The 17,975-nt window shown below is 38.6% G+C and overlaps 1 protein-coding gene across 5 annotated transcripts in view; it reads left to right on the forward strand.

Annotated features, from left to right (window-relative positions):
* HP1BP3 (heterochromatin protein 1 binding protein 3) overlaps window positions 1–17,975 on the forward strand; it is a 36,707-nt gene that overhangs the window by 5,617 nt on the left and 13,115 nt on the right. For all 5 annotated transcript variants that reach the window (XM_027521434.1, XM_027521426.1, XM_027521462.1 and 2 more), the window contains 6 exons: window positions 327–426; window positions 3,143–3,296; window positions 4,555–4,714; window positions 7,698–7,841; window positions 9,939–10,019; window positions 10,716–10,870. In XM_027521434.1, coding sequence (XP_027377235.1) covers window positions 327–426; window positions 3,143–3,296; window positions 4,555–4,714; window positions 7,698–7,841; window positions 9,939–10,019; window positions 10,716–10,870 — 794 coding nt within the window. The remainder of the gene's footprint in view (window positions 1–326; window positions 427–3,142; window positions 3,297–4,554; window positions 4,715–7,697; window positions 7,842–9,938; window positions 10,020–10,715; window positions 10,871–17,975) is intronic.

A 17,975-nucleotide genomic window follows, 5' to 3' on the forward strand; every position in this document is an offset into this window, starting at 1 on the left:
AAAATCAAGTAGATACAAAGTTCTTTTCATCTTCCCTTATCCCTCAAACTCCTGAGAAAACCTCCAAGCTTCTAAATTTATTTCAAATCAAGTATAATTACTTACTTCCATTTGAAATTCTAGCTAAAATAAAACATTTTGAGAACTACTTCTTAAGAATCATATTTTCATTTCAAAAAAACTTGTTAAAAAGTAATTTGCATCAGATCCTGGAGTCGACTTGAAGAATTCTCCTACATCTTCTGACACCTAATTAGCCCCCCTTGAGAAAGAGAGAAGAGATAAATTGTTTTTGCATGTGTGATTATGGCCATTTCTTTTCTTAGAAGGTAGAAGATAACACCATGCCGATTCGTCGAGCTGTGAATTCTACCCGGGAAACTCCTCCCAAGAGCAAGCTCGCTGAAGGAGTAGAAGAAAAGCCAGGTAAAGTAAAGCAGTGGACAGCTTAAAAAGGCCAGCGTTTCTGCTCCAGGTTAGAGTGTCCCATAAATTCCCTTGAACGTAAGTGTTTGTGGGGAGCATTTAGAGAGAGAAGTGGTACCAGTTGGTATGTCATTTCTGGACCCTCTGGGCAAAGAAAGAATTTCATCTTGTCTCTGAAGATTTTTAGAAGGCAAAAATTTCATGTTCTTAGAATTAAAAATAGAAAGATGGTTGGAGAGAACAGAAATGGTCAAAAGTGTAGTAGCTTCTGGGCATACAGTGTCATGGGGAGGAAGACTGGGTGGAAGGCTCGACTGGAAGTCATGAGGAGGCCATAAGGGAGCAAATGGGTGATTAAAGTGTTGGTTTGTAACCTTGGTGTTGGTGGAGAGAAGATTAGCCAGATAGAGCTGGAAACATAGTAAATCAAGAAAAAGGTAGAACTATCGATCTGGAGTATTTGTGCTCCTTTCTTCAAGTGTAACTGCTTTTCTTGTTCTTTTCGTGACCTTTTTCTCTCTCTTCTTTGCCAGGGTTGAGCACATGGTGCTGCCCATGTTACAACTATTAGAACTGAATATTTGCTGACCAGCATATATTATGAATAAAATAAACCATGCACCTTTGTTGCCTTTATCATTGGTGCACCAGAGATATACTCTGCTGCAGCTAAGCCTGAGTTTTGGCTCAGTATCCTCAGATGAATACTATAAGCATCTTGGGTACTCTGGCCTAAGGCAGTGAGGAGACAAGGGAATTAGCATATTTAAAAAAATAGTTGCTGGTGAGTTGGAGGGAAGGTTATTTTGTCCAGCACTGGGATAAACCACTTGATGGCCTACCTTAATCCGCATTTAACAGCCAGCTGAAGTCACTGATAACACGAGTTTTCAGAATACACGAGTGTTTAGATGTAAGAGGTATTAAGAAAGTCAACCAAGAATTTATAAAGGACCAATAAAAGACTTCACAAGTTCTGTTTATCCGTCTTATCTCTGTCCTTTTATATAGTATTTTGTATATGAAAATGATTGGACTTCACTCATGTTTTAAATTTTATAAATCTGAAAAGATAGAATAGTTTAATGAGTTGGAAATAATGTCTCATATGTAATACATACTCATTATCAGCTGAGCACCTGAACCTTTATTAAATTGTAAACTTTTAAGAGAAAATAAGGTGAAATTTAATTTGTAGCTCTGTTGTTACAGTGAAAGTGTTAGTCGCCCAATTGTGTCTGACTCTTGGTGACCCCATGGACTATAGCTGGCCAGACTCCTCATTCTGTGGAGTTCTCCAGGCAAGAATACTGGAGTGGGTTGCCATGCCCGTCTCCAGGGAGTTGTCCCCACCCAGGGGTCGAACCCAGCTCTCCTGCATTGCAGGCTGATTCTTTACCATTTGAGAAAGCTCAGTATACACTCTGAGCTTTTCCATTTTTTAAAGTAAGGCAATGGAAAAATCAGTAAACATGACAGTTGTTACACAGCCAGTTTGGTGGGACAGTTAGGCAGGCCAAATAGTTGAGACAAAGGGCAGGAAAAGGTGCATCAAGATTAAAAAAATACATATTTTGTAGTTATCTGTATCACCAGATACCATTGTTAAAGTTCTAGCCTTAGTATTTGCCAAACAGCTATAGAAGCAGCAGAAGAGGCCAAAGGAGGCTGGGAATCACAGTATACAAGTGCTGGCCTACAGGTTTTCCCTAAACCATTTTATACAATGTTTATAACAACCCTGTGAGGTAAGAGTACTCAGAAGTGTCAAAGAACTTGCCCCAAGATAATGTGAACTAGAACATTAGAAGCTCTGAAATTGAATCCAGATACATCTGATCCTAGAGCCTTGATTTTGGCTGAACATATGTAGGAGAATTTTTGACTTATCTGCATGTCTGGTTGAAGAGCATAATCCAGGATGATTTACAAATTACAATTGACTGTCCTGAAATTTGAGCTTTACTGGTGGCTCAGAATCCACCTGCCCATGCAGGAGACTTGGGTTCGCTCACTGGGTCAGGATGACCCACTAGAGAAGGAAATACTTATGTGAGGGCCCCAAAGAAGTCTTCATTATGCTAGTAATGAGTTCACGTAATTTGAATGACCAAACTCTTCAAGCATATCCTTTTTTTCTTTTTGCCTGATTTTGGCCCCTGACATCCTTCGTAGTCTCTGCTTAATCATTTCCTGGGATTCTGTTTCATAGTAGCTGCTCAAAGAGACCTCCTGAGAAAAGACTGACAGGCAATTGCAGACCTCAGTATTCCCCCACTCATATTTCTACCCTTGCCCAAATCATTTGACTTGAAAATTTCATTTTAATTTTTTATTATTTATTCCCTTACTAATACTTATTCAACTATAAAATGGGTAATTTCTTAATTACAAGTCTTATCCTTAATGTTATGGAGTAGAACAATCAAGAGATTCGATTTGGGATAAAAGAGTTTCACTGGCTGTATAATTTCCTGATCCTTTTCCTTTTCTCACATAATGGTTTGGATCGGCAACCCATTATATAGACAGTTTGAATGATACGAAGGAAAAAAACAGTACTCATAGACATTTACTCATTTTAGAGTACAACTGTTACTTGGAACATTTGACTTAACCTGTTTAAAGAGATGAGCTTTTATCCTTTTATTGACTCAGGCTCTAATGTATTTACTTGATGCAATTCTACTCACCTGATTTACTGGTTTATTTTAAGAACCAGATGTAAGTTCAGAAGAATCTATCTCTACTGTAGAGGAACAAGAGAATGAAACTCCACCTGCTACATCTAGTGAGACAGAGCAGCCAAAGGGGCAACCTGAGAATGAAGAGAAGGAAGAAAACAAGCCTTCTGAGGAAACCAAAAAGGAGTAAGGACTTAAGCCTTCTTGCTTTTTATAATTGAAGACTATATAAAGGAATATGGATCAGATTTTTTTTTAAGTGGTATAATGTTAATTTATGCTGGATACATGATATTTAGATTTAATTTGGGGGGAATTATCTTTTGAAATAGGCTTATGATGTAGTTGTATGGCCTATTAGAATTTGTAGTAGTTAGAACAATGGTTTGACTAATGTATAATTCATTCTTCTTGGCTTCAGAACGCGGTTTTCAGTAAGAAATGTAGTGTGACTTTAAAAGTCTGACCTGGGAGATACTTCATCATTTTATTTCTCCCTCTGTGCCAGGCGTGAGTTATTTTTACATGTTTATGTTAGCGTTAATCTATACCAGGACATTGCTAGAGTGACCTAAAACTGTATATATTTGATGAAGTATTCAGTTGGAGGGTGACTTTGAGAATCTGAAAGCAGAATTTGCTCTCAATAACCTGTACAGTGTAATGGTGATTCTTTTTTAATTAAAATTATTTTTTGCAGGACAGCTGGTAGCATTTTCTTTTCATAATTGGTGAGAACAGTGAGGAATTACTTTTAAAATAAAGAATGCCTTAGAAATAACTATACCTTTTAGGTGGAATTCTAATCCTTCATTCCAGTATCATACGTACTTGTGATGTTTGTGGAATTTTAGCAGCTACCCTGTATTTTAGGTGCATGGGATGTTTTTATTATTACTTAGAGTAAAATTTGTATAATGCTCTGTGATTCACAAAACTTTGTATAAACATAATCTCATAATTTCTTGAAGCACCTTGTGAAGTATTTTGTATCATGTTTCTCTTTTAAGATGGGGAGACTGAGACTCAGGTCACTTGCTAAGATCACATAACTAGTAAATGTTAGAGCTAAGACTCAAACTCAGGTTTTCTGACTTCAGAGCTTGAGTTCTTCGCACTGTGCTGAATTGCGTCTGTTGTAGCTGTTACTGGAATGCATTTTTAAATGCTCATTTCTTTTATGTACTGGCCCTTCGTGCTAGTTCTGGTTTATATAACTTCTCTCTCCTGTGTGCACCTGAGAGAACACACCTTTTTGGCTCATTTAAAGTGCCCAGTTTTTAAAAAATGTTTTATTTTGTAAAATGCTTACTTTACATATCACTTCAGTGTGGAAATGAATTAAAACATTGATTTTTATTTCTCACCAGTCTTTTCTTCTTTCTGACTTTATACTTCTTTCTGAAGAGTTTATCTTGCATAATAATAATTCTTTGTTTTAAAGTGAGAAAGATCAGTCTAAAGAAAAGGAGAAGAAAGTGAAAAAAACAATACCTTCCTGGGCTACCCTTTCTGCCAGCCAGCTAGCCAGGGCCCAGAAACAAACACCGATGGCTTCCTCCCCACGTCCCAAGATGGATGCAATCCTAACTGAGGCCATTAAGGCAAGTTTTTATTTCAAGCAGTTCATCATAGATTTATTCTGTTTGTGTCTTGCGTATTTGAAAATGGCATACTCCTGTGCGGACATCAGAAACCTTGCTCTGCTTCCTAAAAGAGACTAAATGGAAGAGAGCCGTTGCTAAGTTCATGTTTTTATAATATCACGTTTGATGAGCACTGTTAATTTTTTTAACAACTCAGATTTGCTATAGCAAGTATTTTTAGCTTTTAGTTTTTTTTTTTTTAACTGAGTTTAAGTGTAGTTTTTATTTGAAGGTTAAACATGTTAATTCATTCAGCACACCATTATGGACTAGTTTCTCTGTATCAGGTAATCCTACTAGTGATACAGCATAGAATAAGAGAAACAGAGTCCTCGCCTTTATGAAATCTAATTATTACTCAGAGTAACATCGAGAAAATTTTTATTTTAAAAACGTATACTATCTTTACAGTTTCCCCAGTGGCTCAGCGCTAAAGAATCCACCTGCAGTGCAGGAGATGGGGGTTCGATCCCTAGGTCAGGAAGATACCCTGGAGAAGGAAATGGCAACCCAATCCAGTATTCTTGCCTGGGAAATCCCATGGAAAGGAGCCTGGCAGGCACAGTCCAAGGGGTTGCAAAAGAATTGGCCACAACTGAGCGAGTAAACAGCAGTAGCATACTATCCTTAGGTTCATTTTCAGAGCTTACGTCTAACGTTAGTAGGTGGTTATCTTTCACACCTGAAAACTTCTAGAAACTTTTAGAAAACTTACAGGAAACTTTTAGAAACCTCAATACTTGGTTTCATCACCTAGTCATTCCAAAATACTTGGAAAAACTATCCTCCTTCCATAGCTTTATCACTTTCCTATAATTCATTGACTTTCATTAGCTTGTGTGATCATCAGATACCGTTTTCCTATTTTAAGGGAATCTTCTCATCTGACCTTGCCTTTTTGTGCATGAATTCTTCTGGCTAATTTTGCTGTGTTTATTTTACGTGATCACATGACAAGAGTAGTTAAAACAGAGGCCATAGACTCTCTGATTTTCTTTTGCTAGGATCTGAATCAGAATTGGGGAGAGAAGGCTTTAGTTGAACTTAACAGAAAGTGATATAGGTAGGAAAGCGGAGCCTACTGGTCATGCCTAGAATTTGAGAAGACAGCACTGCCATAGAAACTGGGAAAGAGTTTACCTTCCACCCTCTCCCTGCATTCCTTCAAGATTACTCTCAACTCATTAAGAAAACTTTCTTGGTTTAGATAGCTTGACTATAGTGAGAACTCTGGTTTTTTTGTAGCCTTTTTGTAAGGATTTCACTTTGTGATTGGGTTTCCCTGGTAGCTCAGCGGGTGAAAAATCTGCCTCCAATTCAGGAGACCCCAATTCAATTCCTGGGTCAGAAAGATCCTCTGGAGAAGGGAAAAGCTACCCACTCCAGTATTCTTGGGCTTCCCTGGTGGCGCAGAAGGTAAAGAATCAGCCTGCAATTTGGGAGACCTGGTTCAATCCCTGGGTTGGGAAGGTCCCCTGGAGGGAGGGCATGGCAACCCACTCCAATATTCTTGCCTGGAGAATCCCGCCCCAGGGGATAAGCCGAGGAGGCTAGCAGTCCATGGGGTAGCAAAGAGTCAGACAGGATTGAGCGACTTTCACTTACTGAGCAGGCTGAGCTGTGATTACTCAGCTTAGGTTTGAAGCAGGATTATAGTGAAGGTGAAGAAGAGGCTAAAATTTTAAAATAATAAAACAGTTAAACAGTATATGTAGTTCTAAAGAATAGTTTAAATATGATTATGCGTATTTATACAAATGAAAGATAGATGTTGGGTTGACCAAAATGTTCATTTGTGTTTCTCTGTAAGATCTTATCCAGTGGATCATGTGTATTCCATGCAGTGTAACAAATTATAATTTCAGATCACTGATACCTTTTTCTGAATTAAATCATTATTAAATAGATGGTATCTATTTTCACCTAATTATCAGTTTTGTAGAGCAGGGGGTTGTTGTAGCCTTAATGTTCTTTTCTGCTTGATATTCTTTACTTTGTGTTCTCTTGTAAGATCAGGAGTAAACTTAAATCGGTTGTAATAGGTTGGAGACATTTGCTTGAAGTAAATGATCCTTATTAACACAGTCCATATTAACCTGTTTTGTGTTGTATAGTCTTTTGTGGTCCGTTTGTCTGTGACATTTTTCTTTACTGTCAGTATATAAGCTTTCACCCAAGTCTTTATCCAATAACAATTACTAAATCCTATGGTCAATTTATAGGTAACAGCTACACAAAATTGGTGGGCAACAGATCCTGCATGGGTATTGCAAAATGTAAAGCATTTGAAGAAAAATTGCTACCTTTGTGGCCTAATGACCTGCTTGAATCTTCCATGGACATTAGTCAGATGAAATATAGAGAAATAGGATGGGAAAGGAAGAGGGCACTTGAAATAGCAGTTGAACGCTCTCATTGTTGTCCAAAACTCCCCTGAAAGCTTTGCATTTGTAAACCCAGTTTTACGCCATTTATTCAGATTGTCTTTGCTTATATTATCTGCTAGCATTGACACAAAGCCTGCAGAGAAATACTGGTTTTGGTGAGCCGAAGTCTGTAAAATGGGCCAAGTCTGTGAACTGCACACTGTAGAGTGTCCTGGTCTCCTTACTGTCAGGCTGAGGATGTCTTCTAGGTGCAGAATAGTATTAGAGTGGGAGAAGCTTTTTCATTAACACAGAACATTGTTCACATGTTGTATCTTCTCTTTGGCTCTTTTTAACGATTTAAAATTGTTGCAGAAATATTGCTAATTCTGTATTTCTCCACAGTCATGATGAACTGAAGTTACCAGAAATATTATTCACTCTTTGTTGCCATTTTATCATCCATTATCAAGTTCACTTCCAAAATAATTTATTTTGAAAACATACATGTCAGAAAACACATGAAAAACAGCTATTTTAAATTAATGTGTATGGTTTAATAATCTGTTTCCTAGGCATGCTTCCAGAAGAGCGGTGCCTCCGTGGTTGCTATTCGAAAATACATCATCCATAAGTACCCTTCTTTGGAGCTGGAGAGAAGGGGCTACCTCCTCAAACAGGCACTGAAAAGAGAATTAAATAGAGGTGTTATCAAACAGGTATTAAATGGTTATTTATAATAAGCACATATTAGCTATAAATCCATGTATAGTAACATTTAGGCTTTTTGTGCTTTGTGAGTTCGTTAAAATAAGTTAACATAATGATGAAGGGCTTATGCTTAACCTGGTTTTACAAAGTCACTGGTGCCAATTAGCTTTAGTAAGTATTCTAAAGAACAGAAGCAATATGATAGTGTAAATTTTTTCTAGCTGCCTGTACAATTTTTTTTTAAGTATTTATTTATTTGGCTGTACCACATCTTAGTTGTGACATGTAGGATCTTTAGTTGAGGCATGTGGGATCCAGTTCTTTGACCAGGAATTAAGCCTGGATCCCCTGCACTGGGAGCACAGAGTCTCAGCCTCCAGACCACAAGGGAAAACCCCTGCCTGTACTTTTAATTGGCTTTCCTTTGGGGGCTGCTTGTGCTTAAGATTATGTAGTGCTCAAGGTGAGAAGCGGGGTTGAGCTGGCCTGTTGTTGCAGCACCAAAAAAGATCATAGTTCTTGTCTTAGGTTTGTTAGTTTTAAAACCTAACTTCTGTGACTAGACTGGTGATCATCATAAATTAGCTTTGTAAATAGGTTTACCTTAACTTACTAGTATCTAAATCTGTTAAAGCTTTTGGAAGCATCAGAACTTGAGTAAATTGAGAATAATACTAAAACCAATATTGATTTCAGGCATCAATCCATATTAGTTTGGATAGTACATCAAAACACTACTTAGAGCTTTGAGGATGCTTTGTGTGTCATAATGAATATAGGCAATATTTACAGTAATTTTAAATCGAGTTTAATCTGTAAAAATATAAGTCACTGTTATGTACCTGAAACTGTACAATACAATATTGTAAATCATCTCTACCTCAGTTTTTTGTTTTTTTTTTTTAAACTCCACATTGCTTAAGATCATGACACTAATGCCAGAATGAGCTTTCTTGTCTACACATTCTTCAGAAGTCCAGAGGGATGAAGTAACTCCTGAGGTCCCGTGGTAGCAGCAAAGATGGTTCTGAGGATCTAATTCACTGCAGCCCCAGAGTCCTGTTGCCTTTTTTCTGAACCTTTCTGCATGGTTTGATTAATACAGAGTTCTGTGCCGCTCAGCCATTTAAAGTCTTAGGAACTTTCAATGAGTCCTTAATTTCACAAATACATTACTGAGTTGTCTCCTGTGTACCAGGTGCTTGGCGGTCCATCAGTGAGGAAAACAGTTTCCTGCTGTGGAGCCTATATTCCAGCTTTCTCAAATGTTGTAAATCTAACGTTTAAATAGCCTTTAAAGTAACCATTGCATAAAAACAATTATCTAACCAATATAATTAGAACCAGAGACCTGTATCATAGTGTATGTCAGCAGAGTTTATGAGCTAGCTTCATGTTTATCTTCATGAAGATATAGTTTGTGACCTATTTTGCCTCATAGGCTGGCCCTCAGTTTGATGCTTCAACAAGTTTATAGACTGAAAGCATTTGATTGCTGTATTCCTAGTGGTGTCGGTAAAACCAAAGTGGAAGACTCAGGTTAACCTGAAGTTCTATGACAGTGGTTTGTAAACTATGGAAACGTGATAAGACTTGCACGTATTATCATGTGCAGTGTCTAAAATTAGATAACTTTTCCCTTATGCAGTAATAATCTCTAATGGACAAACTGTGGGAAGCATTGTGGCCTGAGATTAACTAGGCTCTGAACTTTTGCCAAGGAACTGTCTTCCTTGGTAGAGGTTTTCTCATTTTCCCAGAAGATTGTGTCCCTTCCATGGAACTTTTTTTTTTGAAAGCTTGTAGTAGACTGTTTAACCTGCTATCACAATAGCATTTTTCATTCTTCCCCAACTTCGTAGATGAGGAAACAAAAGCTGAGAGGGTTTGTGAGTTGTCTAGTATTGAATAGCTAGATGATACCATAAAGAGTGTTCAATCCCAAGTCTTCTGACTCATCCACTCTTTTTTCTCTGAAGAGTTTAACAGCACTTTACATTAGTTCTTACATCACCATGCCCTGTAATTTAAAGTTACCAATATGAGTACCAGAATCATTTAAAGTAAAAATACTGGTTATTGCAACTAAAGTTAATTTATTTTAGGTAAAAGGAAAAGGTGCTTCTGGGAGTTTTGTTGTGGTCCAGAAATCGAGAAAACCACCTCAGAAATCCAGAAACAGAAAGGTAAGAAGTCTGTACCAGTTTGCCGGAGCGCAGTAACACTGTTGGTGCTTCTAAACGGTGCAGTGTTCCTGAGTGTTGCTGTGCATTAGGCAGGGGCTGCGTTTCTGTGAAGCCCTGGAGAGGCTGTAATCATTTGCTCCTATCGTTTAGCCAGAAGCTGTGCGTCTAACTGCCCTATATTGAGTCATGGGCAGCTGTATGAGTTACAGCTTTTTGCTTTTTTGTGAAATACCTTTAAACTAGAAGAGGCATACAAGTACTTTTTTACCCAACATTAGATCCTAAAAGTACCGCACCTCGAGGCGGTTTTTCTTTAGTGCAGGTACTACCTTCCTAGCCTTCCCCCAGACACATGCATTCATTTACGGAAAGTTGTATGGAAGGTATACAATAACTGTGAGATATGCAGTATTCCCTCTGAGTCAGTGATTGAAATCATGACTGTTCCTCTACATCTTTGTTTTTCAGTTTTATATGTATTTTTAACTGTCCCAGTTTGAAATTTTTACCTCAAAGAAATGGCCACGCCAGTGGCATTACACCACAATGCTGTGATTTGTTTGAATGTGCTAAAAAGGGTTAGTTTTTCTTTTGGCTAGTTGATTTGGCAGTCAGCTAGGGAAAGCCCTTGTGTTGAATATAGAAGCAATAGAACAGAAACCTGTAATGATGATCATTTCTGATATTACATTTCAGAACAGGAGCTCTGCAGTGGATCCAGAACCACAAGTAAAACTGGAGGATATCCTCCCACTGGCCTTTACTCGCCTTTGTGAACCTAAAGAAGCTTCCTACAGTCTCATCAGGAAATATGTGTCTCAGTATTATCCCAAACTTAGAGTGGACATCAGGTAAAAGCCAGAGGCCTGGGCTTTAAAGCACACATGTCTGTGTTACTTCCTTAGCCCCTTTTTCATGAGAAAGGAGAGAGATTAAATATTCATTTAAGATTACTTCTAGGTGAGCTAGGAATAAAACCTTTTATTGTGGGTTTCTTTTTTTGTCCCATGATATTTTCCTTTTCATATCTCCATATGTAGTTTCTTTTTGAAACTCAAGCCACATGTTGACCTTCATAAGACTACCATAGAGTAACTTTTCATGGTCAACTGCTAGAATATTCAGCATTAAACCATGTCCTTTCAGCTGCTTATTATTAAATTTTTTCAGTTTTTTATTGTGATAAAATACACATAATATGTAAAGTGCACCTTGTTAGCCATTTTTAAGAGCACAGTGTTTAGTGCTCTTACGCACTTCAGTAATGTGCTACCATTGCGCCACCCATCTCCAGCATTCTTTCAGTCTTATAAAACTGTAACTGTACCCACTGAACAAGAACCCCCTGTTCCCCCTTATCCCGCACCCCTGGCCACCACCATTCTACTTTCTGTCTCTATGGTTTTTGACTACTGTAGGTACCTACCTCATACAAATAGAATCATACAGTAATTTTGTAACTGGCTTATTTCACTTAGCATAATGTTCTTTAAAGTTCAGCTATATTGTTGCATGTGTCAGAATTTCCTTTCTTTTTAAGAATGAATATTTGTGTGTGTGTGTGTGTACACACACACACTCCACATTTTGTCTACCCATTCATCTGTCATTGGACATTTGGGTTGCTTTCATATTTTAACCATTGTGAAATAATGCTGCTGTTAACCTTGGTGTATTAATATCTCTTTGAGACACCGTTTTCAAATTCCCAGAAGTGGAATATCTGGATGATATGATAATCCTACTTTTAATTTTGTGAAGAACCACCACACCATTCTCCACAGTGACTATTACCATTTTACATTCCACCATCAGTCAGGCCACAGGAGTTTTGATTTCTCCATATCCTCACCAACACTTATTTTCCGGTGTTTGTTTGTTTGTTTGTTTTTGTTTTTTGACAGTAGCCATGCTGACGGGAATGAACTGGTTGGTAGCTCATTTATTTTCTATTTAGAGTTATAACCGAGAATATAGGAGAATTCAGGCTTCTGTAGCACTTCTACATAGAAATAGCATAATATCTTCATCATTCAAACATTTAAGATAAAACTCTGAGAGAATTTTTATGGTAGTTCATTTGTTAAAAAACTGCCACTGTAATGTCACCACTGTTTGGAAAATTTAATAACTCCAAATCTTTTAAAAAATTTTTATTGGGGTGTAATTGATTTGCAGTGTTGTGTTCGTTTCAGGTGTACAGCAAACATAATCTGTTACGTTGTTCTGCTAAGTCAGGTCCAACTCTTTGCAACCCCATGGACTGTAGCACGCCAGAGTCCTTCACTGTCTCTGGGAGTTTGCTCAGATTGATGTCTCTTGAGTCAGTGATACTATCTAACCATCTTATCCTCTGACGCCCCCTTGTCCTCTTCAATCTTTCCCAACATCAGGGTCTTTTCCAGTGAGTTAGCTCTTTGCATCAGGTGGCCAAAGTATTGGAGCTTCAGTGTTCGCATCAATCCTTCCAATGAATATTCAGGACTGATTTCCTTTAGAACTGACTGGTTTGATCTCCTAGCTGTCCAAGGGACTGTCAAGAGTCTTCTCCAGCACCAGTTTGAAAGCATCTATTCTTTGGCGCTTAGCCTTCTTTATGGTCAAACTCTCACATTTGTACATGACTAATGGAAAAACCATAGGTTTGACTAGACGGACCTTTGTCAACAAAGTAATGTCTCTGCTTTTTAACATGCTGTCTAGATTTGTCATAGCTTTCCTTCCAAGGAGCAAGTGTCTTTGAATTTCATGGCTGCAGTCACCACAGTGATTTTGGAGCCCAAGAAAATGTCACTGTTTCCAATTTCTCCCCTTCTGTTTGCCATGTAGGCCATTACAAAGAGTTCTCTGTGGTACACAACAGATCCTTATTAGTTATCTATTTCATACATAGTAGTGTGTATATCGGAGAAGGCGATGGCACCCCACTCCAGTACTCTTGCCTGGAAAATCCCATGGACAGAGGAGCCTGGTGGGCTGCAGTCCGTGGGGTCGCTAAGAGTCGGACACGACTGAGCGACTTCACTTTCACTTTTCAGTTTCATGCACTGGAGAAGGAAATGGCAACCCACTCCAGTGTTCTTGCCTGGAGAATCCCAGGGACGGGGGAGCCTGGTGGGCTGGCATCTATGGGGTCGCACAGAGTTGGACACGACTGAAGCAACTTAGCAGCAACAGCAGTGTGTATGTGTCAATCCCATGCTTCCAATTTATGCCCCCCCCACTATAAATTTATTTTCTAATCTTAACTGTTTCAGTTTTGTAGATAAGTTGATTTGTAACCTTTTTTTTTAATTCCACATATAAGTGATAACCATATATTTGTCTTTGTCTTACTTCACTCAGTATGAGAATCTAGGTCCATCCATATTGCTGCAAATGGTGTTATTTTGTTCTTTTTTATGGCTGAAGAATATCTCATTGTATATATGTACCACATCTTTATCCATTCCTCTGTTGCTAGACCTTTAGGTTGCTTCCATGTCTTGGCTATTGTGAATAGTGCTGTAGTGAACATTGAGGTAGACGTGTCTTTTCCAGTTACTTTATTCTGCAGATACATCCCCAGAAGTGGGATTGCTTGATTATATGGTAGCTCTGTTTTCAGTTTTTTAAGGACCCTCCATACTGTTCTCTATAGAGGCTGTATCAGCTTACATTCCCAGCAGCAGTGTAGGGGGGTTCCTTTTTCTCCACACCCTCTCCAGCATTTACTGTTTGTAGTTTTTTTGATGATGCCCATTCTGACCAGTGTAAGGTGTTAACTCATTGTAGTTTTGATTTTCATTTCTCTAATAATCAATAATGTTGAGCATTTTTTCATGTGCTTTTTAACCACCTATATATCTTCTTTGGAGGAATGTCTATTTAGATCTTCAGTTCATTTTTTTTTTTTTTTAAATTTTTTTTTTTATATTGAACTGCATGAGCTGTTTGTGTATTTTGGAGATTAATCCCTTGTCAGTTGCTTTCTTTGCAAATATTTTTTCCCATTCTCAGGGTTTTCTTCCCATTTTGTTTATGGTTTCCTTTGCTGTGCGAAAGCTTTTAAGTTTAATTAGGTACCATTTATTTTTGTTTTTATTTTCATTATTGGACTGATTATTTAGATTGTCACATGTCCTTGTGGATTCGTGCAGACACATTAATTTGTTTAAATTTGTAATTCACCGGGTTTATGTTTTGAATGTTTGTGTAAGGTCTTTGTTACGTTGACTTCTGGGAAATTGTGTTTATAATCCAGAGCCCTTTCTGTAGACAGTCTTTGTACTGGACGCACATTGTCCTGCTGTAGTTTAGGACCAGTGTTTGTACCTTGGATCACTGAGGTATAGAATTAGAATTGTTGGGGTTTCAGCTCAGAAGCCACACGTTCAGAAAAGCGCTCAGTGGTCTTCAGAGTGGCCGGTTAGTCTTTCTCTGTCTGTCTTCCTTCACTCAATATGAGAATCTCTAGGACCATCCATAAAGTACCAAAGAAATGGGACTCAGAGAAGTAATAAGTTCGTAGTCCTTGACATACTTACTTGCTGGTCAAGTCTCTGTACTAGCATTTGACCCAGTTGATGGCTCCCATCTACATGAAACACTTCCTTCACTTGCTTTTCAGAACACTGCATCTTTCTGATTTTTCCTCTCATTCTTTGTCAGTCTCCTAAGAATTCCAGATTTCCCACCTGCCTCCTTAGTGTCTAAGTGTCCCAGGGTTAGACCTTAGGCTTCCTGTCATTCTTAGAACCCTGATTATGCCCCTCAGATACAACTTCGGGTCTGATAGACATTGTATGATGCCTCAGAGTGGATAATTCTTTTCATTCTCCAAGCTTTAAATACCACCTGTACAATACTAGTGTACATAGATACATAAATGTATGTATGTTTGTGCATTACACAAACATTCATGTACATAGATACACTAGTGTACATAGTGTACAGTAGATACATAAATCTGGCCCGCATTTATTTATACAAATACCTATTGGCTGTCACCACTTGTATGTCTGACTGGATGTGTCCAAAACCAGACTCACGATCATCCCCCTCTTCCCCAGTTCTGTCCCTCCTCTGCCACCAGAAAGGCCCTGCACTTCCCGTACCTCCTGCATCTCAGTTAATGGCAATAGCATCTTTCCAGCTTCTGAAGTCAAAAACCTTGGGTGTATACTGGTCTCTAAACAGTTATTTTGACTTTGTTTTTAATATATATACATAAACAGACCTCTTTTCATTACCTCCACTATTGTCAATCTTTTCTAAGCCCACCATCATCTCTTACCTGTGTTAGAGCAATAACCTGCTATTCCTATTACTCCTTCCCTTTCAGTCTGTTGTTAACATAGCTATGAGAGTGAGACTTTTTTAAGTGTAAGTTAGGTGATACCATCTTGCTACTCAAACCTTCCAGTGGCTTCTCAACTGCCTCACAGTTAGATAGTTTAAAGGTGGAGTCTTTAAGATGGCCCATGCTACATTTGCAACGCATCTCCGACCTAATCTCCTACTCCTCGTCTCTGCTACTGGCTTCAGAGACTTCATACTTGCTGTTCCCTTTGCCTGGGTGGTTTTCTGCCATAATCCACTTTATTCTTTATCTTCCTTTAAGTGTTTACTCTGAAAACTTGGAGTAAGACTCCACATGCTTGCATTGACTATCTTACTATTTTTAAACATTTTATTTTGGAAGTTTTCAAATATACACATAAATGTAGAGAGAACATAATCATGATACTAACATAATTCTGAACATTCCTTAAACATTATCCGGTACCCAGACCATGTTCAAATGTCCTCAGTTGTCTATCTCCAAAATGACTTTTTTTATGGTTTATTTTTTCAAGTCAACTCAATATCCACACATGGTCTACCCATTGCATTTGGTCGATGGGACCACTCAGCTTACGTTTGCAACCTTTCCCTCCTCTCCCAGAGTGGAGAGCTCCACCTCTGCCTTAGTTTCTCCGTAGCACTCATCCCATGCTACTGTGCTGTGTGTTCATTCTTTTTGTGAAGGAATGGCGTGCTCACCCCCATTAAGATGTCAGACTCCTGAAGCCAGGGCTTTTAGATGGTTGACCTCTGTTTTCCCCAAGCCTAGCTCAGAGTACATGCTCAGTAAATGTAAGTCGAATGAGTGAGCTGATACGGGCCCTTTACCTGGCCATTTCACTCAAGGAATGTACGCCCTGGAGCATATTAAATGAGACATGAATTTCTGCTACCATGTATTGGAGGTTGTAGAGCATTGTGGTAAAGAGCACAGACTTTGGAACCAGACACCTTTGTTTAAATCCTGAGTCTGTCATTTTCTAGCTTTATATCTCTGAAAAAGTTATTCCTTTGTGTTTTGGTTTCCTCATTGATAAACAGGAACCTTCAAACATGTTAACCACTTAGAATAGCTAATGTTAGTATTATTAGTCTAAATTCCAACATAGGACTTCTCAGATAGCTCAGTGGTATAGAATCTGCCTGCCAGTGCAGGAGACACAGGTTTGATTCCTGGGTCAGGAGGATCCCTTGTAGGAGGAAATGGCAGCCCACTCCAGCTTTCTTACCTGGACAATCCCATGGACAGACGAACCTGGCAGGCTACAGTCCTTGAGGTTGGAAAGAGTCGGACGTGACTGAGCAACTGAACACACACACAAATTCCAACATAATTCTTACGGTATGAGCATCACACCATACTAAATATGATTCTTACGTTTAAAGTGACTTAAGGTGACTTAAACATGTAAGTCACCTCGTTTTTTTTAACAATGATTTTTTTGAAACCCTACAGAAAAACTCGGTATGTTAGCTTTACATGGGCTTTGGGTTGGCCTCTGAGAAGGTGTTTTTCAAAGGTAATTCGGCTGGTGGGTCAGAGGTTAAAGCGTCTGCCTGCAATGAGGGAGACATGGGTTCGATACCTGGGTTGGGAAGATCCCCTGGAGAAGGAGATGGCAACCCACTCCAGTATTCTTGCCTGGAGAATCCCATGGACGGAGGAGCCTGGTGGGCTACAGTCCACGGAGTCGCAAAGAGTCAGACATGACTGAGCAACTTCACTCACTCACTCATTCGTCCATATGACATTAGAAATCTTAATATCTAATCCTGTGTGTGGTGTAACTTTGTCATATTCATTTTTAGAAAATTGATCTAACAGATTGATAGAACTGTCTTGTTTACAGGATTCCTGACACTCAGAATGTCTCTCCCTTAACTTCCATTCACTCTGTGCATTGCTTTCTTTTTTTATTTCTAAGTGTAGACTTGTTTAATCATCTTATTTTAAAAAATCAAAAAACCAAACAAAACCTTGATATAAACAGCTCCTTAAATTTGTACAGGGCTTTTGAAAACACTTTTGGGGATTTCCCTGGAGGTCCAGTGGTTAAGACTCTGGGCTCCCACAGCAAGCACAGGGCATAGGTTTGATCCCTGGTCAGGGAACTAAGATTTGACATGCCTCATGGCACGTCCAAATAATTTAAATAAATAAAAGTGGGCACTTCTTTAAAAAATGTTAAAAAAAAAAAAAAAAAAGACTACTTCTGTTTACATTGTTTTCTGTAATTTTCAAAATAGACTTAAGAAATATGTATTCCTACCTCAATTTTGCTGATAAAAGTCTTAGCCTGGGTTACCTGGCTGTGCACTGGTGAAAGCAGAACTGTATTTCATTTTTTGGTTATAACCTTGCTTTTTCCACTCTTCTGGACAGTCATTAACATACTGAAAGTGCAGGCCTAGCATAGTAAAAATGCAGAATCTGGAATCAGACTGCCTGTTTATAATCTGGTTCTTGCACTGCCTGACTGTGTGATCCTGAAGAAGTGACTTAATTTTTCTGTCACTTAACTTTTCCCCTTCAGTAAAGTATGAGCAGTTTAGTTCAGTTGCTCAGTCGTGTCCAGCTCTGCGACCCATGGACTGCAGCATGCAAGGCCTCCCTGTCCATTACCAACTCCT

Source organism: Bos indicus x Bos taurus, chromosome 2 (genome assembly GCF_003369695.1).
Source record: "Bos indicus x Bos taurus breed Angus x Brahman F1 hybrid chromosome 2, Bos_hybrid_MaternalHap_v2.0, whole genome shotgun sequence".
NCBI lineage: Eukaryota > Metazoa > Chordata > Mammalia > Artiodactyla > Bovidae > Bos > Bos indicus x Bos taurus.